The sequence below is a fragment of the Glycine soja genome, chromosome 3, assembly GCF_004193775.1.
Source record: "Glycine soja cultivar W05 chromosome 3, ASM419377v2, whole genome shotgun sequence".
Classification (NCBI taxonomy): domain Eukaryota; kingdom Viridiplantae; phylum Streptophyta; class Magnoliopsida; order Fabales; family Fabaceae; genus Glycine; species Glycine soja.
The window spans coordinates 45,743,692-45,766,467 of NC_041004.1; the positions used below are offsets into that span (position 1 = coordinate 45,743,692).

The window sequence follows — 22,776 nt, forward strand, 5'->3', positions numbered from 1 at the left end:
ATATTAATTTTAATTAGAACATAACGATAGTATAATTTTTTACATTGTCATCTTTTTGTATTATTATGAACTTTTGATCTCCTGATCGAAAGTAAAACAGTTTATTTTGTAAATCACTACCTTATAAACTATTTTGACCAATTTATAAGTTAGTTGAACTAAAACTAGATCAATATCTTATTTTTGGAGTATTTTTTTAGTCTTTAAATTTAAAGTTATTTTTTTCTTTAAATTCGTAAATATAATTTTTTTAGTTCCTCTGTAGTGTGAATCAAAGAAGGAATAAAAGATTTATAATTTGTAACATTTTTTAGTATCAAAATTTATTTTTCTAATTTATATTTTAAAGTATAATTTTCTAACAATTAAAAATTGTCAGAAGAATCAAGTGAATAGAAAAAAATTAAAGTGTTTTTTTTAAAAAGTGATTAATGGTTTTTTAATTTTTTTATTAGGTTGATTATGATAATCTTTAACTGTTAGAATATTATACTTTAAAATATAAAATATAAAATTAAATTTGGACAGTAAAATATTGGCACAAATTATGAATTTTTTTATTTTTTTTTTGTTTGACTCACATGGTGTAGAATGATTAAAAAGAATATTTTACATATTTCAAAAACTAAAAAAAAAACTTTAAATTTAAAGGACTAAAAAATGAGTCAAATTTAAATAACTAAAAATATATTTAAACCTTAAAAAATTACAATTCTATATGAAAAGTAATGAATGAGTTAAAAAAGTAAAACTGTTAATCCTTTTTTATTTTGCGTGAGTCCTTTTATTTTGGGTGGGAAAAAAAGGTGATAGTGTTAGGCAATCCAACGAACAATTGATTGCTCCCACATTCTTTAATTTCTTAAAGATTTAACTAAATTATTTTCTAAAAAAATATTAGTTGATTTTTTTTTTAAAAAAAGGAAGGATACCAATAAAAGAAGTATTATTTAATCTTGTACTTTTTTTCCTTTTACAAAAACCCATTTTATTTTTTTGTTGTTTGTGAACTTGAATAGATGGATGGTAATTTATTTATGTGAAATTTGTGCGAGTGGCATCATTCTAAGGGCAATATATTGCCCTTTCGCTGAAACAGAACCATTGAACAAGTCAGTGAAGATATGATTATAGGTAGTGTTTTTCAACTCCCAAAGGTCAAGAGACCAAAAACAGAGGAAGCCCTTTCCAAGATAGCAAACAAGATACGAAGCTAGTGGCATAGGTCTCTCCCCTCCCACCCCAAAACCCTTTCCCCTACTTTTTACCCTATTCAGTGTGGACTTTTTATACCCATCATGAACTTTTATTGGCAAACAATTATTCGAACCTCACTTGCAATGGCTAGGGTGCCACGTTTCCAACATTCATCTAGCAGCCACTTTGGTAGAAAGATTTGAAGTTCTTTTTCAAATAAATAAACAAATAATGAGTATGAAGAAATACTTTCCATTTAGACGTCAGATTAAATTACTAATTATAACGAGAAATTACTTGAAAAGTTGAGTCTCGTCTTATAAGGAAAGATTCATTAAACTCTGCGAATTGAGCCACGCGTATAGGTTAAAACGACCTTTTACGTAGTGGCTTAATAGAAATCTTGACTAGCATTTAATTGAGGGCTCTAAGGTTATTCTAAAGAATTAGTTTTCTTTCTATAAAAAAAAGTAATTGGTTTTGTCGCTTAAATTACCCTTTATTTAGAATAGGAGATGCTGGAGAAACAGAATAGGGAAGATAAAAACAAACATTTCAAAAAATATACATATATCTTCGAATTTTTCTCTCCACATTTAGAAAATAATGTTAAAACTGAGGTAAGCTTTGCAAATTTATAATCACACCTTAAAATTTATTTGTGTAAATAGTCATTTTCGTTCTTATGTATAAAGTATTAACAAAGTGAAAAAAGTAAGACAATTTTATCCATTCATTAAATTTTTTTTTTAAGTTGAGACAGGTCAATTTTTTTTTTCCGGTGGGGGGGGAGATGGCGCATGTACATGTGAGTGTTGGGAAAGTATTCTTTTTTTTCTTTTTCAGATCTTAAAAGCTACATTTTATCTCAAAATAAATGTCCGGTTTGGTAGACCAGAGAGAAATAAGGAACTAGCAATTTCAGTTAGCAAGGGATTTTTACTTGATATGCCATGTAGAGAGGAAGACTAAGGAAGCTAACAAGACTAAGCAACTTAAAAGTACAATTAAGCTAATCATATTTTAGCCCATTTAAAACTACTCATCCTATCACATATATGACATGCCAAAACATTTTTTATTACTGATTAAAAGTCCATTCAATACAACTAACAGTCAATCTCACCTTAGGTACCAAACCAAAAAAAAAAACAACTAAGTAAGAGTAGTAAAAGAATTGTGAACAAAAAATCAGTCAGCAGAAGCGGTAATAAATCTGTAAGCATTGCATTGGGACGATTCCGGACTGCTTTGGACTGTAAAACAATACAGTATAATAAATTCCTGTGATCAGGACCAAACTAAAAATTTCTATCTACCCAAACCCAATGGAGAAACCGAAAAGAAAAACTCTTCATGACCATACGCTATGTCGTCAATTTACTATAGGTGTTGAATTCTTCCTTCAATAATGCCATTTATGTGGATTTTTAATGGTTGGGTTTGATTAGGAATATAAATATAAAAATCTACCTAAAAGCAATCACCCTGAAAACATGGCTATTACTAAACTCACTGCCGTAAAAGCAACATAGATGCCTACCAGACAGAAGCCCCAAAACCTAGGCACTCTGAATCTGCACCAAGTGATCACCAAGAGAGACCCCATAAGGCTTAAAAGAAGGAATACAAATGCAATCACGATACCAACGTGGAAATTAAGCTGATATGCTCTAGGATATATATTGGCCGTCTGTATGACCAAAGCAGTTCCAAGGCCAACAAGCATGTTAAACATTGGTCCTGCAAAGCATCCCGCCATTGCCATAGCTGGATGACCGGCTTTAGCAACTGCAACATCTGCAACAAGATCTCCCACTGAATTTCCCCACGCCAGCACTGTGAGACCCAGGAGTGCTGGCGGCAGTTCAAGAAGCACACCTATAGCTTCTAGGCAGTTCACCAGCTCTCCGGCTGTAGTAGATATCCAAAACACACTCATCACAAATGCCACGATGACCACAGGCATATGCTCTGTCTTGGGGGGTTCTTTTTCCATTACATAGTGAAAAAGTGCAAGAGAGAAACTTGTCATGAGCACTACTGACCAGAGGGGGACGTGAGAGTTGGGGAGGAGGAAAACTATGGGATGATTAAATGGCATGAATGAGTTGCAGGCATACAAGAGGGCTAGCGGACAGAGTGCAATATTGGCCGATGCATAAAATCTACTCCATTGTGAAGGTGCTGGTTGAGGGATTGTCAATCTCAGGAGAGTTTTGACAGGAAGCTCCCATGTTTTAGAAATCTGTGTGTGCAGAGCAGGAGATAAAAAGTCAGAAAAATCTCAAAGTACAGTAATATTCAACTATATTGTAAAGAACTAGAAACCTATCCAAGTAATGCATACAATTGCCCATATTGTTTTTTACACAAGAATGATTGGCTACATTGTAGTGAATCATTTTTTTAAGAGTTATGTGAAATATTATTGAACAAAATTAAATAGTTATTATCAAATAAAAGGAATGATCATGTCTTTCACAACAACTGTTAATCTAATTTATCTTTCAAGAATCAAATAAAAAAATAAAAAATAATTTTGATCTTATATCAAAATCTTGAAATGTTTCTGGCTACACTTGACTCAATGTTTACCAACAAAGGGATCAATTGCCTATCCCCCACCCCCCTTTGTGGATGGTTAAAAGGAAAAAAGGATTAGCAGGTTAAGCTCATCAATGTTTAATAACAAAGGCATCAATCTTGTTAAGCCCACCAATATTGGATCACTTTCATTCTTTTCAGTGATGTACACTCTCAAGAAACCATTCCATCATCCCCAGTGCATTTTGGAAGTAGTCAGTCACCATGTGAAGGTATCCTGTGCCGATTTATTAAATTTTGACCAGTTTTCTTGTTGTCATATTTATTACTTAGTTATTATTAAGACAAAACCATATCACTCTGTCAAAAATACAACCTACTTTGCAAAATTATGAACACCTATAGTTTTCCTTATCTTGTATTTTAAAAATTCACATAAGCTTTCATTTGTATCTCGTTTCCTTCCAAATTCAGAAACATAACATGTTACCAAAACTGATTATATAAAAACATGAAAAGTGGCAAACAATGCTTTACATTTGAGTATTCTGACGATGAAAAAAAGTAAGTCACAGCATCTTACAGATATAAAACGTGTTAGGCAGTCCAATTTTAACCAAGCTCACAGTTATTAGATCAAAGATGAAAACCAGAATGCAAGAATAAAAGATAAATTTCTGTTCCAATCCATTTCTCTTTTGAATTTCAATTCATCTCCAGAAGCTTTAATAATAAAGTAATTCCGCGACATGCTAGGATTGAGAAAAATGAAGATCATGTAAGTAGTAAGTAATTGGAAACTACGACAACAGACATACCAATCGAATAGCTCCACGCAATCCAGAAGAAGCGCGTTTCTCTCCCACGGAAGATTCGGAAACCTTGACATCGTCGGAATCAGGTTCCTTCTGTCCCTCGAGATCCTCGGAACTCTTCTCTCTGCGATCCGCCATCCCCAAATCCATGTAAAACACAAATCCGACGAAGAACAAGTAAAATCCAACGAATCCGACGGCCTGCCAGAGGAAAATCTCGGCGCTGAGGTACACATAGAAGAGGAACATTGCGGCGGTCAAGTAGAAGAGCACGTCTCTAACGAAGGGCGCGGGATCGACGGAAAACGGAGCAGCGTAGATGGCGACGAAGCCGACGACGAGGGCGGAGACGAAGGCGCCGGCGGAGAGAATGGCGCCGAAGCCGGTGCGGTACTGACCGGCGCGGAGGGCGGCGAGGGAAGAAAAGACGTCGGGGGCGCCGTTGCCGAGGGAGAGGAGCGTGACGGCGGCCATGCTGGGGGAGAGGTTGAGGTGCGAGGCGAGCTTTGTGGTGACGAGGGAGAAGTGGTGCTGCGCGGTGGTGATGAGGATGTAGAAGTGGAGGAGGAGGAAGAGCGAGAGGGAGGGGATTGAGAAAGAGGAAGTTTGGGGGAAGATGCAGTGGTAGTTGAGAAGGCCATTGGATTCGTTGGAGCAAGACGATGAAGTGGTGAGGAGAAGTGACCTACGTGATGGTGAAGGAGGAGGGTTTAGGGAGAAGAAGATGAGAGCGATGATGACGATGATGATGATGATGAAGGAGGATGCCACTGCCATTCCTGTTTGTCTCTGCTTCCGCCATCACAATCATCAACCTCGCCTTCTCCTCTCCATTTCCATTTCCGCGTTCCTTCCTTCTTTAATTTAACAACAACTCTAATCTGTTTAATGAACCCCTTTTATAATCAAAATTGTGTTAAAACATTATATTGCAACTATAGCTATCCACTTTATTTCATTTTGCCAAGAAATCGTGTCAATTATTTATCTCAAATTACTTATGATTCTTCTTAAACATGATTATTTTCTTTTTCATTGAATGTTATTAATTATCTAACTCGAACAACAAACAGATTATGGTGTCAAGAATTTTTTTTAATAGTTACTTACTCCTACTTAAACCCATTATCCCTAAGAACTATGTGAATTCATCTTTTTTTTTTATATGCATTACCGCAATCAACAAATCCAAATCATTTAATAAAATTCCGACAATTCAGATTTTATTTCAACTTAAAATATACTTTAAATTTTGAATCACACAATTTTCATATAATTCTAATATAAAGACTACGTTAATATGTGAATTCGGTAACTGCTCCAAATCCATTTCTGTGCTTGATAGTGGTGTTTGGTAGAAAAACAGGTGAACTTTGTTCCAAGTTTAATAATATATTGGTGAAAAATAAAAGATCGGGACATAACATTAAAAAAGCATTTACATTTCAAAACTAAAAAACGAAACAAAGATGTTATTAAAAAAAAAAAAAAAACAAAGAAGTACAATTGCATTATGAAATTTCGTCTCTGTGGCAAAAAAAATACCTCAGTTGCTACCTAATACCGTAATACGGGATAAAGCTGTTGTTTTCTTCTTCCAGGTGCAGAGAGGCACGTTTTTTTTTCTATGTTTTGGTACTAGAGACGTCGCTTTTAATTACAAGAAAAGTGAGTGATTATTTCAAACTTTTCCCGGCAAACACTGTCCAAGTATTTTCAACAGTTAAAGGAGGGTTCAATTTAGCATAAATACGTTTTCTCCAGAGGAATTAAAAAAGTTCAGACTAACGCAAGAGACAATTCAAAACCACAAGCAAACTTCGGATGTTCAAGTATTCCATCAAGAGCTATTGATTTCACTTTCCAAAACACAAATTCCCTTCCTCTTTCTAGTTCTTTGAACTAACCTTCTATATCCGTTATAGGAAAGGTTAAAGTTACAGCAAAAAACTTAACATGACGAGCATCATCTATATTCCTCAGGCAATCGGTAACCTGGCATGACTATTTTATCAGCAAACATTTTGCCACTCTTTGGCATAACATGCCAATGCATAGTCAGGTTATACTCTTTGCCCTGCAAATTGCTCCCCTGGACATGAAAAAAATATAAAAATTAAGGCCTAAAGAAATCTGAAGCAAATCATATTAGTCACAAAGTCCTCTGAGAGTTGTATACCTGGTCAATGAAGCGGTATTTATTTGATGTATGAATCCAAAACTTCGCATGCTCTTTAGAGGGAATGATACCATCCCACAGGGATATCTGTAAAATGACATTTCAAGAACCTAAGCAACATACAAGACACAACATATACCAAAGATGGAAGAGATGCAGCATAATATGCAAAGGCACAGCTATCTGAGTGATATGAATAGTGTAAAAAAACTCTGAACCCACAACCCATGAAAATTCAAGATCCACTAACACACTATTACTATGGCTTCCTTTTATTATTTCCTTTATAAAAAGGAGCTGGCAAACTTAAAATTGAAATGTTTATATTTCAAAATTTAATGCAAACAAACTAATCAATTCATACCTGATTCAAGGAATTCTTAGGAGTTTCATACTCAGCAGCTAGAAAAACAAAAACCTGCAACCATACAAAATGACACAAAGCTAAGTCCCAGGAAAGCACTGAAATTTCTAGCTTCCAAACAGTTTAGAAAAATTGACTAGAAATAAGGATCTCATGGGTATGTTATATGAGGCAGCTTCAACATTTCCATGGTAGTGAAATGAAACAAGATATAACAATAGGTAAGGAAATTTAAAATTATGGAACGCATTATGATGGGAGACATAGAAGAGCAAACAAACACACATTTGTTTTGGATTATTTTCAAGAAATAGTAATTTTTTTCTCCAAAAGCTCTCTCCAAGAGTTAAGGAAAAAAAGCAATTATTTCATTCTTCCCTGTCCTACCAAGAGCATCCATACTTTTCAGAGGCAAAGGGGGAGAAGACAAAGATGATTATAATAAAAAATCCAAATTAAAGTCAAGAACCTGTTTTGTGTTCCATGTGAAAAGGGACTGCAAATCTGCAGATATATTCAGTGTCATGCTGACCTGCAAGAAAAGAAAGGCTTCCAATTCAGACTAAATAATGAATAAAGATGACATTTTGATAGAAGAGAAAAGGATTACAACAAGCTGATTTTTGACAAAATATGATATTCACAACATAGTATCATATGCAGTTTTCAGAGCATGAACAGAAAAATATGAGCATGAAACATGAATACAGTATATAATTTGGTAAACTTGATGTTCTTCTAAGCAAATAGCAAAAATACAATTATAAATTTTACCATGTTAGGCTAGTTTAAAATTCCTTTATATGGACTAGAACCATCATGATGTTTCTGATTATTTCTCTCTATGTTCTTGACTAAGTTTCAAGCACACATAAATATCACTTGTATGCAATCCATCAAGTATATGAAATAATTACATTGAAAAATCTATAAAATCAGCATAGATTTGGAAACTTAATAATAGTTCTTCACCAAGTACACATTTATTTTGCAGAACCACAGAAACATGGGTTAAAAAGAAGAATTTGTCAACTAAACCAGCAATCCCAATTTCAGTTTGGACAAGGCATTGATACCGTTACCTAATATTTATACTCTTGAATATAAGTATCCTAAGATTTAGAAATTTTATTTGACCCTATCCATCATCATGATCACATATGTTAAACATTTCACTATCCCAGCAGTTGTACAAACAAAAGTCACTATCTTAAGTTTCTACACATCTTTTACCAATCCATAACATTTGGCTCATTTAGGAGAGAGAGAAACTTCAGGGATTTAATGAGGAAAGATGCAACTAGTAGCATCTTTTGGTAAAACCCTCCTACAAACAGTATGAACCAAGATTGATTTATGAGCTAGAGGACTACATACATGAAAATACAATCCTTGAAGCGAAAAATAATTTATTCAATTTTTACAAGGTTCTGTTCTTGTCATTTTTTCATTACATAATGCTGAAAGACAATGACTACAAATATTCATTTGTTCAGCATTACTTTGAGAAGAGATTTGATAAAGGGAAAGAAGCTATTCGAGCTATAGACACACTACAAAAATTTAAACAAGTCAAGCTTTTGCCTCAATTACAAAAATGAGATAAGCTTGAGCATGTCTTTTTTTTTTTTTTTTTTACAAATACTAAGCACCTTTGATCTGTGCAATTCATTTACTAGTTCTCTTTATCTCATTTGTGTTTGCTTGTTCAGACTCTAGCCTATGTGACATAACAATCTACTGATAGAAAGTATCCTCTACACCATGTTTTAACTATATTTACTTGTAAGCCGCAACCAAGGATCATTCAATGATAATTTTGTCATGTTTAAGCATTGAAGGCTGGGTTAATTGGATGTTTCCTACATCCAAAACCTATACCAACTGCAATGCAACAACTTAAGTTGCTTGTTACATGAGATGATAACCTTAAACCTAAAATTGAAGAATAAACACGGTGGGTTGCTCAGCAATGGTGTTCGGATGGCGAAGGGGATGTGTGATTCAGACTTGTGCCTGATGTGTGGGGTTGCAGCGGAATCTCCTATGCATCAACATCGATACTTAGTTAGTAAACCACTCGAAGATAAAACGGAAACAAATACCATCGGTGATATAATTGAGTTTAATTTAGATACAATGTCAACTGTTAAGATTTTTAGGGTTTTACTAGTCAACCAATTAAAAATCACCCAAAGCATTTACAGAAGTCAACAAAATTAAATTTGATGGCAATCCATGATATAATGAAAAGCAACAAAAATTCTAAGGTTTACACACGATCCTAAATCTGAAGGAGATTGGAGACTGAAAGCGAATAAGAAAAAGTCCTGCAAGACCCATGAACGAAACAGGATGTTGTGTTTGACTAGGAAAAGAAACAAACAGGAATTACCTCGTCATTGCCATTGGGCTGTTTCTGAAACCAGTTGATGTTCAACACCTACATCCGGAAAACAAAGCACAGAGAGTAAAAATAAAAAATAAAAAAAGGGGGTGAAAGATTGATCAAATTGCAGATCCGTAAAGGTGAAATGATAAAGAGAAAAGAGGGACCTGGACTTGTGCAGAGGGAGTGGGGGTGTTGAAGTTGTCGGATACAGAGGCCATGGCGCACATAAGAGCCAAAATGGTGACGGCAAAGGTTAGCAACGCATTGGCTCTGTAGCCGAATGAATGCATTGTGAGGATTTCTTTTCTTCTACGACTGCGCTCTCTGTGTTTGATCAAAAGAATGAGAGAGAAAGAGAGAGACTAGTAGACTCAATTAAGCAGACAAGAAAACAAAAACGCTCTCTCATTAGATCGAACACGCACTCGATGGAACCACGTAAGAAATCTTCTGTCCCCACCAATTATAGAGTGCCACGTCAATCATATATTCCACGTCACCCTACTGTCGAATCTAACGGATGAGTAACAATGTTTAGCTTGGGAACAAAAGATTTTTGGTAAGTGTCCTACATTTGGCTTTCTAAATCATTTTCTTAAAAATTTAAATAGATAAGAGTAAATTATAGGGTCTCTTGAGATTTTTTTTAATAGAATGAATCTCTTGAGATTTTTATATTATTCCCGATATTTATTCCTTCACTCGCACTATTGTAGACGTCTTTATTTGAGGAATAATGTTTTAAGTCCCACAAATATAAGAGATAAAAAATTATTTCACCTTTATTATGAAGTGATAAAATAATAAATAAAATTTAATTTTAATTTTAATTTTATTTGATTGATAATTTTGATTCTTCCATTTAAAAAAAATGAGATATTTAGTTTTCTTATTTCTTAAAATTAAGAATTTTAATCTTTCTATTAAAAATTTAAGATAAATATAATTTTTTTAAAAAGAAAAAGATAGATATAATCTTTATTAAAAAAATATTAATCGAAGGAGAAATGCCTCTTTAACTTTCTCATTTTTTTTTGTTAAGGTATCTCCCGCTTATATATATAAGCCAATTAAAGCTTTGTCTCTTTTTTATTTATCAAAATAAGGATGTCAGCTAGAGCATAACAGGATGGTTGTTGTTGTTTCATATATACAAAATTTTGATAACCGTGAAATTTTGATAATTTAATTGGATGATTTTTTTTAACTCATTATTAGATTAAAAATTATTTTCAAATAAAAGATATATACAAAATTATTCAAAATTATTTATTATTTTGTTCGTATAGATTTAAATTAAAATTAAAATAATATAAATATTTTAAAATATAATAAAATATAGATCATTTGATTATATTTTTATTATTATTTAATTTTAATAAAGATGATCTTAATAATTATAATTTATATCAAATTATAAAAATGATGTATGAAAGTTATAATAGTAATTTGATCCCCTGGACACTCTAGGGAACTTATCTTATTTCCGGAGGTAAAAATCACCGTATCTGGTTGAAAAGGATCGTCTTAGCGAAAATAAAAAAGTGCACGTTCAATTAGCACACAAAGCAGGGGCCTAACAGCAACAACATTAATTTCTCATTGAACAACGAAAGAGAATCGTTCATATTATTATTTAGTTCAAAGTCTTTATTCTTACATTATTACTTTTATTAACCATAACATGTAGTAGATGCTTGCTTAATTATAAATAAGCATATTATAAAAAGTCTCGCGATCTTGGCTCATCATGCATTGGCAAAGTTGAAGAGGTCAGCACATTTGACTCCATGCGAGTGCAGTGATGAGGTGCTAAACCCGACCCTTGACCTTGCAAGATCGAACACCACCAGGTTCTCTTCCAACTGACGTGCCCCTAAGGTAATTTCAGCTCTAGGTTGCATTCCTCCATTCATAACACCCAAACACGTGACCCCAGGTTGTGCCTGCACCATCAAGTCCTCACCAGAGATTCTCCAAACAGGACCATTGGGCTTGTCCATCACAAGGTCCACGCTAGGATATGCATTGATCTTGTTGGAGTTGAAGCATAACCCAAATGGTGCCACAGATTTCACCTGTGCTTGCTTTGGCAGCTGCTGAGCAAACACCTGAGTGAAAGCCTGGTACACGGATTGCTGGAGAACCATGTGAGGAGTTGAGGTGCTAATCATGGTTCCTCCAGAGGTCGACCCTACGATGGTGGATGATATCTTGTTCAGTGGGAACACACTGTGCTGGTTGATTCTTATTGAGTTGACTCTCACGTTGTACTCTCCCTGCAGGGTGATGGTTAATGGGGTGAAGGCCAAATCGTGGAAAATATCTTGGTTTTGAAACTGTCGCATGTTGTTAGGTGCATCCCCGAATATTATAGCACCCTTTGAAGTAGGGTAGCGAGAAAGGCAAGTGGTGAATTGGCGTTGTAGGCCAAAGTGGGAAGCGAGTTGGTTTGGAAGAGAAATTGGTGCATGGCCTAACCCAGCCACACCTTGAGTGTTTCTAGGAAGACCCTTTTGAACAAGGAAGGAAGGTGCACAAGAAAAGAGGAATTGTGGGACTGTGACCAATGGGCCAAGTTGTTGGGTCGACCCTTGTGTGGCGTGGATTGCAAGAACGTCTTCTCCTAGTTCACCCAAACCGGTTTGTTGGGTGATGGGATTAGTGGACATGAGGCCACACGTGTTTTTGTGGCACCCTGGCCTTGATGCCGCGGGGCAACTGAGGCATTGGTGGGTGTTGGCTCTAGAGCATTGGGTGGAGTGGCAGAAGGGTGCTTGGTACGTTTTGGATGAGTACTGCTGCTCACAGTTAACCCACAAGTGATTTCCATTGAGGTCCACCAGGACTGGTACTTGCATTAGAGGGGTTCTTTTTTGGAGGTTGGCCCAATGGAGCCCTGTGGAACCATCATTTTGAACGGGTAGAACAACAAGGTTTATTGGTTTTGTAGGGGTGACTGAGTCGGATAAGAAGAAAAGAAAAGAGCAAGAAAGAGAGAGGGCTAAAAAGTAGTGGAGGATGGAAGCCATTATTCTTCTAGTGTGTGTACTGTGTAGTATAGAGCAAGGTTTGAATATTGAATAATGGTAGTGTTGGTTGTGTTAGAGAGCTACAATATATAGAGAAAGATCACCGTTTGGCTAGCTTTAAGTGGCTAAGTGTGAAAGGGATGAGATTCTCTTTTCTTTTGGCCGTGTTGGTCACAAGATTGGACGTCGACGTGTTTGAGGCTTGTGAATTTCCAGAAGCAAAGAAAGGATAAACTTGAGTTAACATGCAATGGGGAGAAAAACAAAGGGTTGGTGAGTGTGAGGGGTACTTGGCAGCTGAGAACAATGCTTTAGTTGCATGCCATGCAGATTTCATCCGTTTGAAACTCTGTAAAGGACGTGTGGATCGAGTTCGCGTGAGCAGCTAGCTTGGCTTGGATTTTTGTCTTGCTATCCCTCTACTACATTAATTTCCCTACATGCAACTGTTTCATGACATTTTCGTGTATCTCCCAACTGGCTAGCTCATATTAACTAAGGAAAATAGAATTCTAATGGAAAATTTAAATAATAGACTTTCATATTTTATTTGTCCCCCTCAAATTTTTTACATTTCATTTTTTCGATTTTATTCTATTTATTTTTTTATTCTTTTTTTAAAAATTGGCATTCTAAACCCTATATATTATATGAAATAATATATTTTTTAACAAACTCTTTATTATTCATCAAAATTATAAATGCATGAATGAAGTATTATATAAGAAGTGAAACTTATAAAATTATGTAATTTATAATAAGTTTCAAGTACGCGTGTTCACCAACAAAATCACGTGAAAAATTGAACAAAAGACGCAAAAGCAAGACCAAGTAGCCTCCTGAGTGATGCGCTTCAACTGTTGCAAACACTAACCTAAACATAGACGGCTTCTAGGGTGCGCAAAGTTGAAATGTGAGGCACGGTACACAAGTTTTTTTAGGACCGTTGGATATAACACTTAATTAGTTAACGGTGCAAATCTCCAAGATTTTAGAAGTGGAAAAAGTATTGAATAAAAAAGTATCGCATTTACTGTAGAGCAAACTCTTATTTTAATATTGTTGGGTCACGTGGGTGTGGGCTTCTCGACTCCACCGGATGATGTTTTCAATTTTGATTTCTTTTTTTTGCTAAAGGTTTTCCATTTACATTTATTTTGGTTAGAAAAAAGAATAAGGCTAAATGCCTAAACCAACTTGCATTCGAACCTAGAACTAAAATAATCTACCACCACGCCATCATCAACTTTATACTTTTGAAAAGTATTTATAACAATATATATATTTTATCAAACATGCTTAATTGCCTTAAAATAAAATTTATAAATTAGTTGGTAATATTTTAACAATATTAACAAATTTCTGGTAAAAAAATTAAAATCATGAATTTCTAAAATTTTAAAATCAAATTTTTTAATGTATAGGTTATTTTAATTTAATTTATATTGTTAAAAATGGGTTATTACAATTTAATTAATCTCTAATTAAAATATATATGAGGATATTAGTTTTATTCTAATACTATTGTAATTCCCATTCATATGAATATATATATATGAGATTGTTTGATAAAATAATCTCAATAAATGTTTCAACTATGCAAAGCATAATGAGCATCTAACTTATTTACAATTTACAATAATAAATCATGATCAAAACAAACATCAACACTAACTCGTTATTAGTATGTTATCAACAAATGTAAAGGTGAAGCTACTCTAGCTTAAGTCAAAGTTAAATTATTCTGATCAGAAACTCTTTGAAAATATACCTAATAAAACTCAAGAAAATACACACCTAATATAAACATATGTTGAACATCTTTATACATGTGCATCTTCAAACCCCTATTCATTCCATCTATTGTGTCTCCAAGAAGGAGATCCAACCTATAAGTCATTTCCTCCCATGTACGTCATGTATAGGATCATTACAGTCACAGCCACATGTGTTATATGCAAGGATTTAATTAGTAGTGTAAAAACTTGAGTGGAATCCTCCAAGGATTAGAAAGAGAAACTAAGGTAAATTAAGAGATTTACTGAATCAATATAAATCTTTTGTTTTTACTCGAGCTTCTATTATACTTGTTTTATCTTAGTTGCTTCTATCTTACTTTCGATGTTTAAATTTTGAGAAAAAAATCCTTTTGTGAAAAACCTTTTTAAAAAGTTGTTTGACGCTACCGTACAGAGCATCCATTTTTAATTTGTGGTCAAATTTGCTTTGTGAAAATCTTCATCTTACAAAAAAAAAACCTTAATTTAAATCTCATCTAACATATTATCCGATCCTTATTCTAGTATGTAACTTATATTTTAGGTTTAATGAAATCGATTACAACATGCCCAAAATCAATAAAATAACATCTGGAACTCGAACTAATGGATTACATGTAATCAATTAAAATAGATCCAAAAGCCAACCCTACTATTTCAAGATAGAGACATTGGATCCCCCTTTTATTTTTAAAATTAAGGAATTTAATTGAACTTTTTAAAAATAAAGAGACCAAATTAAACCTAATAAATAAATTAAAAGATAAAAAAGTAATCAAACCTTACCCTAAATCATCAACTTTGGCCCATATAAAATGTTTTTCTCTAAAAAAATATTTGTAAAATACTTAAAGTAATATTTCATGGCTAAATAAATGTTAAATATAAGTGTTATTTTTTTACTAATAAATGTTATATATAATGTAACAAAATAAATAAATAATTAAAATACATTAAAATCTATCACATAAGTCATAGTAAGTGCGATTAAACATAACTTCTGAAAAAAATAGTACTATTAAACATTAACTGAAAATAAATGACAACCATAGTGGGATCGAACTCACGTTACACAAAAACAGAAACCAGTAGCATGAATTGTTCATTTTCACTATACAGCTTTTTATTTAATACTTTTCTCGCTTGTTATACTTTGGAGATCTGCACCGTTAACTAATTGTGTGTTATATCCAACGGTCTTAAAAAACTTGTGTATCGTGTCTGACTTAACAACCTTACCCTATAACGCGTCCCCGAACATATATGATAAAGAGTCTTCAAAATAGTGTATTTGAGAAGAAATTATTCCATAATTTGATACCACCTTGTGTTCATGGTCATGGTCAATCTTTGTGTAACATAATCAAACTTTTTTTTACAATAACAAAACTAATAATATTTGATTATGTGTCAATTTATCAAAATTTTAACAGTCCCAAACCCATATGATAATTTCTCATATTTAAGTGTATTGCTAACCTTTTGCTTTAATATATATTTTTATATCTCGATGAAACTTATATAACTAGCTAGATACAGATACAGGGAAGCCCTCTTGCAACAGCATATCATATTTGAAAAGTGAACTGAAACTTACTACAATATAAACAGTCTATTGATATAATTTTTTTTTCTTTCTTATCAATCTCTCTTCTTATATCATATATACTTGGACTTTTTCATTTATCTCTTTTCCTAACGAGTGTACATGAACACTTGAATGCCCACAGATCATTTTCGTTACTGTAATAGAACTGTTCATCAATTCAAGCTTGAAGCTGAGCTCTAAACTATTAAGTATGGAGTTAGAGTTAAATATTGATAATGATTTTGTTAATAGCTCGACTGCTTCCAGTCAATGTTAGCTATTAAACTAATTTAAGCCTAGGGCGATCTTACGAGTAGAAAGCATATATAATCAGTGATAACTTGTATCTATTGATGTAACTTAAGCAGTGTAGTTAATTAAGTTCGGGTCTGCTCTAAACACATACTCGACCCAAATTTGAGAAGGATGATAATTATATAATTTCTCGAACTTTTGCAAGCTCAAGTCTGTCATTCATTAACTGAAACGTCTCTGTCCACCCCACGGTTCGGTTCTGCACTTCTGCCATGACATTCCTCACGGACCTCCTTATGCTATGAATGAGAGTCATGCAGAACCAACCGACACCGTTAAACAATTCATTGTATTAATTATTGCATAGACGCGAATAAATCAATATATATCTTTCAATTCTTTTCAAGAAAAAGAAACGTACACACACATCACTACTCTTGCAAATTCTTGTATACTGTATTACTTAATTATACAAACTTTATTATCATAAAAAACTATTTTTCATTAGCTAGTTATCATGTTTAATAATACATTTGCTCCTCCTACTCGTTATTATTTTTCTATAAATAAACCTATCTTTATACTGACAAAATGCATTGAAAATTATTTATTATATTTATTGTAATTGCCATAATAGCTCCGTGGAAAAAAAATTTCAAACAAGCACTTTGATCCTTAAACAAGAAATTAAGTATTTTATCCTTCAAAATTACAAATATAATATACTTTAATCTTTCCATCCAACTGAGTTAACATTTTCAGGGACTAATTGGGTTATTGTGTGGAATTATATATAGTCCATGTTTTTAACAACTCATCGCGTATTAAAAATAGATATAAAAAATGACTAAGGAATTAACGTCTCTCAAGTTTATAGTATTCTACATCGATCATAGGCCTATACACTCTTTTTTTTTTTTTTGGTGCAATGTGAAACAAAAAAAAACAAATTAAGCAGCAAAACTGCAAAACCCAACTAAGAGACAAAACACCTTGTCTCTCAAACGTCAGAAGAAAAAAAAAACTTGTCTCTCAAACAAGCACTACGAATATCTACTGGAGGTATAATCCAAGTCTGAAAATTCAATGACACTAATTAAGTATTTAAAAATGAGCTACTATTTTAATTAATTCGACAAGGACACGTAAATATATAGCCGAACCCGAACTATATTAGGTTTTTTTTTTTTCGCCGGGCTCTGATTACTTGGACATGGAGCCTCCTTACTAGTGTTTGTATGGGTTTGTACATATAGCCAGTTACTTTCAGTCTTTGACATCCTTTAGCTCCCATTGGAAAATTAGCATTAAGTACACCCTGTTAACCTTAAAAGCACTATAGTTATTGTTATTTGTGCTATACAATAGCTAGTTTTCTTGCATGTCTTAAAACTAATTCAAATCAATTCATTCTCTTGCATGTCTTGAAACTAATTCAAAGCATTAAGTTGTATTCCGGATATTACTCTATGGAATAATGATTACCCCCAGTGGTTTCGTGGCTTACGTTCCAGAATTGACAAGGATAAAAAAAACTGCTCGAACTTGGTTGATTGTCATGTTTCCCTTGTATGATGAAAATCAATATAATGAAACGATGTTAAGATAAAATTTGAATATCTTCGATTGATAAAAGACAGAAGGAGAGAAAATAGATGGGAAGAGTTTAGAGAACAATGGAGATGCAATACAGAGAATAATGTTTATACATTTTTATAATTTATATGTATATAAGGCTACTTCGGGTATTAAGAGTATTTGTGATAATGGAAAAATTTAAAACCAAAAAATAAAAGAGGGACTGTACATAGAAAAGCAAGGAGTAGGTTTAGCAAAATCTATTTGTAAATACAGAACCAAAAATCCCATGCCCGCTGAGTCCCAGGATGTAAAAGGCCCAAACTGTTCTAACATATATACGTGATACAAGTTTCTTGGTTGTTATATAAAAGTGAATGAAAAAAATACTGTCAAATTCATATTAAAGGAGACGAATCTTTGAATCAATTTTTTTTTTGTTTGATACTAACAGGAGTATATTCTATGGGAATTAAACTTGGATTTTTTCCTACAAACTCAGTGTGCATTGCAAGTGTTTTGTGATTAATTAAATAATTATTTATCATGGACTAAAGTCTTCTTTAAAAAAAATTGATTGACTCACGTTTAAAATATATATTAAAAAACTTAATGACGATTAGAGAAAACGAGCATACTAGATTGCCTCATCTGAAATTGAATGAACGAGTGTATCCCTTTCTCTCTGATTTAATGATTTTATATTTTTATTGTTTCTTCCCTTTGCTTTTCCATCGTCTTCTTTTCCTTTCATTTGCTTGCTTTAACCAGAAGACCATACTTTATGCGCTCCATATAATTATTGCTATCCCCCATTAGGATATGCTTCGTGATCAATCATATCTTAAATCATTAGTATATGTCTATGACAAAGTCGATCCAAATATATATGTCTATGACAAAATTTCAAAAAAATAAAAATTAGGGGGTGTTCACTTTTTTTTTTCATTTTCAGTAAATTTATATACTTCTATTTGTAATCATTAAAATAACTCAACTGTATAAAAAATGGTCAAAACAGTAAATGACCAAATATATATTTCAAATCAACACGTACAATTCGATTCTATTATAAAAATAATTATATTAAATTCATTCAATCTTTTTCCTTCAAAGCCATCCTATCTCAATACACCCTCGACATTACCCGCTTATATTATCTGAAACTTTTATATTCATTTCAGGACAAGCTTCTCGACGAAGTTAAAATATCAAACAATAATATACTGTACAATATTATAGTAAACAATTTATCAATGAGTTTGTACTTTGTACCTCTTTTTTTTTTAGTATAAATGTATAATCAGCTAGCATCTAAACCCATATTAATTCCCTTCCCACCACTTAATTCATTATTAGTAAAAGATTCTAAAATGCTCTTCAAATCGATTTCCATCAGCAATTTGATCTCCTATTTGGTATGTCAAACTCCTGTGGACGAGTGGGAGTGATACTAGATTCTGAAAATTTTTCCAAATCGATTTCCATCAACAATTTGATCTCCTATTTGGGTAAAAGTATTCCGACACTAAATAATTAACGAAATTACAATAAAGTTTGAAAATCTTTTTAATATCCCTTTATAATAGATGGATGAACAATTAAGTGGTAATTATTATCCATTAATATATCAAATATATGATTTATAATCCTAATCCTGACCAGTACACACTTTCAAATAATGTAACCTCATATCTAAGAAAAATCAACCCAACGACCTTAATTAAAGGAAGTGCCGAACCACTCACTGGAAACTAACATTTGCTCAGTGGGTGTACTTGGCAGTTAGGTATTCAATGCTATGTTTTGATATTGCTGACTTTTGGCCAATATTACCACAAACTTAGAGCATTGGATTTTCCTCCAGTTTAGAAATACAACTTCATCATGGCCACGTGATTCATTGTCGGTGCTTGGCTGTGGCATACTGTCCTCCATGTACCATTAATAGTGACAACTGTCTAATTTTGTCATTTAAAAAAATCGCATTGAATTATTGTTTTAATAATCTAAAAACTACTATGCGTAATTAATTTTTCTAACCAAGACAAGAGGAAAATGAGCAAACAATATACTATTTATTTATATATAATATAATAATATAATCCTAAACATCCCACATTTTCCGTCCTACACAAAATTTAATGAACTCCCTAAAGACCGAATCATAGAGCAGAAAAGCAAGTTGTCACTAGTAATTAATTAATTAATTACATGATACTGCAGCTCTCAACATTCTCATCACTGAAAGTATGAGTAATAGGATCGGCAATTGGGTGAGATGGCATAGGAGGTGGTGGCATGTAGTTCATAGATGGATGCGGCCTACCATACATCATGGGTGTTGGGTACATGTTGTTGTTCATATTTGCTTGCTGATGTTGATGCTGGTTCATCATCATACCCATGTAGTGCTGCTGAAGGTTATTGTATGGAGCATGTTGCATTTGCACCCCTTGATAATACCCACCATCACCATTCATCGCCGGAAGTCCTTGTACTGCTTGAATATTCTCCATCTGATGACGCATTGGAAGATTATTACCCATTATTGGGCCCGGGCCCATCTGGCCTTCTTTGACATTGTTACTACCCTTACCACTTTTGCCATTTTTGGGATGAGGAGGGGTATCATCGTAATCATGAAAATCAAAGTCATTGTTACCATGATCCTCCAATTTCCCTTCCTTGCCTTTCTTATTTTCAGCACCACTGTTTTGGTTCTTGCTCTTATTGGTATAAGTTGTTTCTTCTAATTCTCCTTTCTTGCTCTTTTTCCCAAAGCCTAGAAACCGACCAAGTAATCCATTCTCACTTTTCCCATTCTTTTTCTTATGAAAATCTACCTCACCGACTGCCTTAGGCTTATCCAAATCCCCCTTCTTGATTTCATCTTTTTGGCTACTACTACCTTTCTTTCCTCCATCATTGTCAGCTTCTGCCTCATCGAAATTTCCACCTTTGCCCTTGAACAGCATTGCCTGATCAATGACGTCAGCTTTCTTAACACTTCCATTAATATTCCTACTCCCACCAGAATTGTCTTTATGGTTGTGATTAATCATCATGGGCATGATCTTGTTCTGCATTGGATGTCCATGGCCTAATCCATCCTCATCATAACCATCATCACTGGCATCAAATTCATCCTCCTCTGGCAAGTTGAACTTGACAGACTTTTGTTCCTTGGCAGGTACCTTGAGATCCTGAACCCCTTTAAGAATAGGGAAGTGTGCTAGTTGACCAGCAGCCGCAGCAGTACCTTTCTCTTTCTGACCCTTGTGATTATTATTGTTGTCCTTTCCCCCAATACCAAGTTGCATGTTCTGGAATTGGGGATTGATAGGATAGTTCTGAATCTGATTACACATCATTTCTCCTTTCTGGTTCTGGCATATCTCAGCATGCTTCCCTCCCCTCTTTAGCTTTTTTACCAGTTTCGCTGGATCCACATCTCCTGCCACTACCACTTTCCCTTCATCTGCATCTACTCTCACAGAATAAACCCCTTCACAACAACAACAGCATCCAATATTATTATTATTACCAACAACAAAAATAAGCAACTAAATCTAATCCAGCTAGCACACGAAAATTGGAACCATATATACAACAAAGTAAGGTTAAAGACTCGAAATAACAAAATATACATCATATGTTTATTAAGTCTTATAGAACATTACATATCTAATTCAGGAGGGTTACCAAAAACGAAAAGGGCATGTCAATTGACATGGTAAAGTTGAAAGATGAAGCATATTAACATCAAAAATAAAATAAAATAAGGAGGGGTATGCTAATATATAAGAATATTGTACCATCGATTTTCTGCAGCAGTTTCTTGACTTTTTGCTCACAGCCATCGCAGTGGATATTAACCTTGAGAACACAGCTCTGCTATGGGACCAAGACCAACACAAATCAGTTAGTTAACTTACTCAGAATTAACATTTCATGAACCCGAAAAAAGAAAGAAAAACAAAACACACACAAGAGGCAAACATGCATAACTGTAACTATATTCACTTAACAAGGCCATGAGATATGGTAACAGTAACAGTACCTGAACTTTCAACAAGTCTTGTTTACTCATCCTTAAAGTAATTGTTTCCAGAAGAGAGAGAAATATATAGAAATTAAAAGGAGAAGCAAAGCAATTAAGTAGGATTGAGGAGGAAGAGGAGATACTGTAAAGGGCGGTTAAGAGGCACTGTTGTCAGTGTCTTAAAAATATCTGTGTTGAGTAAATAGCTCAAGTTTCCGTACAGAGTGAGGGAGTGACGCGTACACACGTTAATTTATAGAGACAAAGCACCAAAGGCGGTTGCGGAGGCTGCAACAAACAACTAAGAATATCTTCTTATGAGTTGGCTTTCACATACAACGTAACATGCATGCATGGCGGTCATGGAAGCTTCAACCTGTTACCTGCATTAAACAATCAATACTTAATGCCCCTCACTAGTCACTACTACTATGCTTTATTATTGAAGCCACTTGAGGCTTTCAATGTCATATTATTCTTTTTGGTTTTGCTTATCCCTTCAGTACTTACTAGGATAAGTTAAAGTGAGAGATGGATGCCATTATAGAATTCACACGGTTCCATGTTTGGGTTATTTTCTTATTAATCAATATGCGTAAAGAATGAGTATTACTCGTATTCTATAAAATTAATGTCTAGTTATAAATTCTCTTGTCTTGTAACCATGATTGACTCCTTTAATTTGATATGCCCAATATTAAGTCGTACTCTTAACTGATTCTTATCAGTTCAACGTCGAGTTGACTATTAATTCTTCTCGGTTTCACTACAAAAACGATTTAATTAAATGCTTAATTCAACCGGACATGGCTTTGATTTTGGTCAAATTGATCAAACCGATTGGTCTAGCCTGCTTTTGAGAACAGTGATACGTGTATTAATTTCTTCTAAGCACATGATTTCTAGTTTATACTGTGGCATAGTGACATACTGACATTTCGTATATATGCAATGAAGTTTAGGTTCTGGTTCTTTTATATACTAGTGAGTAACTTTAACGGATAAA

At 33.7% G+C, this 22,776-nt stretch overlaps 4 protein-coding genes across 5 annotated transcripts; all 4 read right to left on the bottom strand.

The window, feature by feature from the left end:
• Nucleotides 1-2,261: 2,261 nt before the first annotated feature.
• On the bottom strand, nt 2,262-5,453 carry LOC114407621 (cation/calcium exchanger 5). Its single transcript, XM_028370798.1, has 2 exons — nt 4,563-5,453; nt 2,262-3,445 (listed from the first exon to the last, which is right to left on the bottom strand). The coding sequence occupies exons 1-2, from the start codon at nt 5,334-5,336 to the stop codon at nt 2,681-2,683; spliced, it is 1,539 nt and encodes a 512-aa protein (XP_028226599.1). The 5' UTR covers nt 5,337-5,453; the 3' UTR covers nt 2,262-2,680.
• An 860-nt stretch (nt 5,454-6,313) lies between these two features.
• Nucleotides 6,314-9,906, bottom strand: LOC114407622 (signal peptidase complex subunit 3B-like). The gene is made up of 6 exons (XM_028370799.1): nt 9,659-9,906; nt 9,498-9,545; nt 7,572-7,634; nt 7,103-7,156; nt 6,739-6,825; nt 6,314-6,651 (listed from the first exon to the last, which is right to left on the bottom strand). The coding sequence occupies exons 1-6, from the start codon at nt 9,782-9,784 to the stop codon at nt 6,526-6,528; spliced, it is 504 nt and encodes a 167-aa protein (XP_028226600.1). The 5' UTR covers nt 9,785-9,906; the 3' UTR covers nt 6,314-6,525.
• Nucleotides 9,907-11,089: 1,183 nt separating this feature from the next.
• On the bottom strand, nt 11,090-12,593 carry LOC114407623 (basic 7S globulin). Its single transcript, XM_028370801.1, has one exon. The coding sequence runs from the start codon at nt 12,524-12,526 to the stop codon at nt 11,243-11,245; it is 1,284 nt and encodes a 427-aa protein (XP_028226602.1). The 5' UTR covers nt 12,527-12,593; the 3' UTR covers nt 11,090-11,242.
• Nucleotides 12,594-19,784: 7,191 nt separating this feature from the next.
• Nucleotides 19,785-22,216, bottom strand: LOC114407624 (heavy metal-associated isoprenylated plant protein 34-like). Of its 2 annotated transcripts, none has more exons than XM_028370802.1 (3): nt 21,789-22,216; nt 21,544-21,622; nt 19,785-21,233 (listed from the first exon to the last, which is right to left on the bottom strand). In XM_028370802.1, exons 1-3 carry the CDS (start codon nt 21,816-21,818, stop codon nt 19,936-19,938), a joined length of 1,407 nt encoding a protein of 468 aa, XP_028226603.1. In that variant the 5' UTR covers nt 21,819-22,216; the 3' UTR covers nt 19,785-19,935. The 2 variants fall into 2 exon arrangements, with proteins under 2 accessions (XP_028226603.1, XP_028226604.1); XM_028370803.1 differs by having other exon boundaries at nt 21,544-21,619; nt 21,789-22,215.
• Nucleotides 22,217-22,776: the final 560 nt, after the last annotated feature.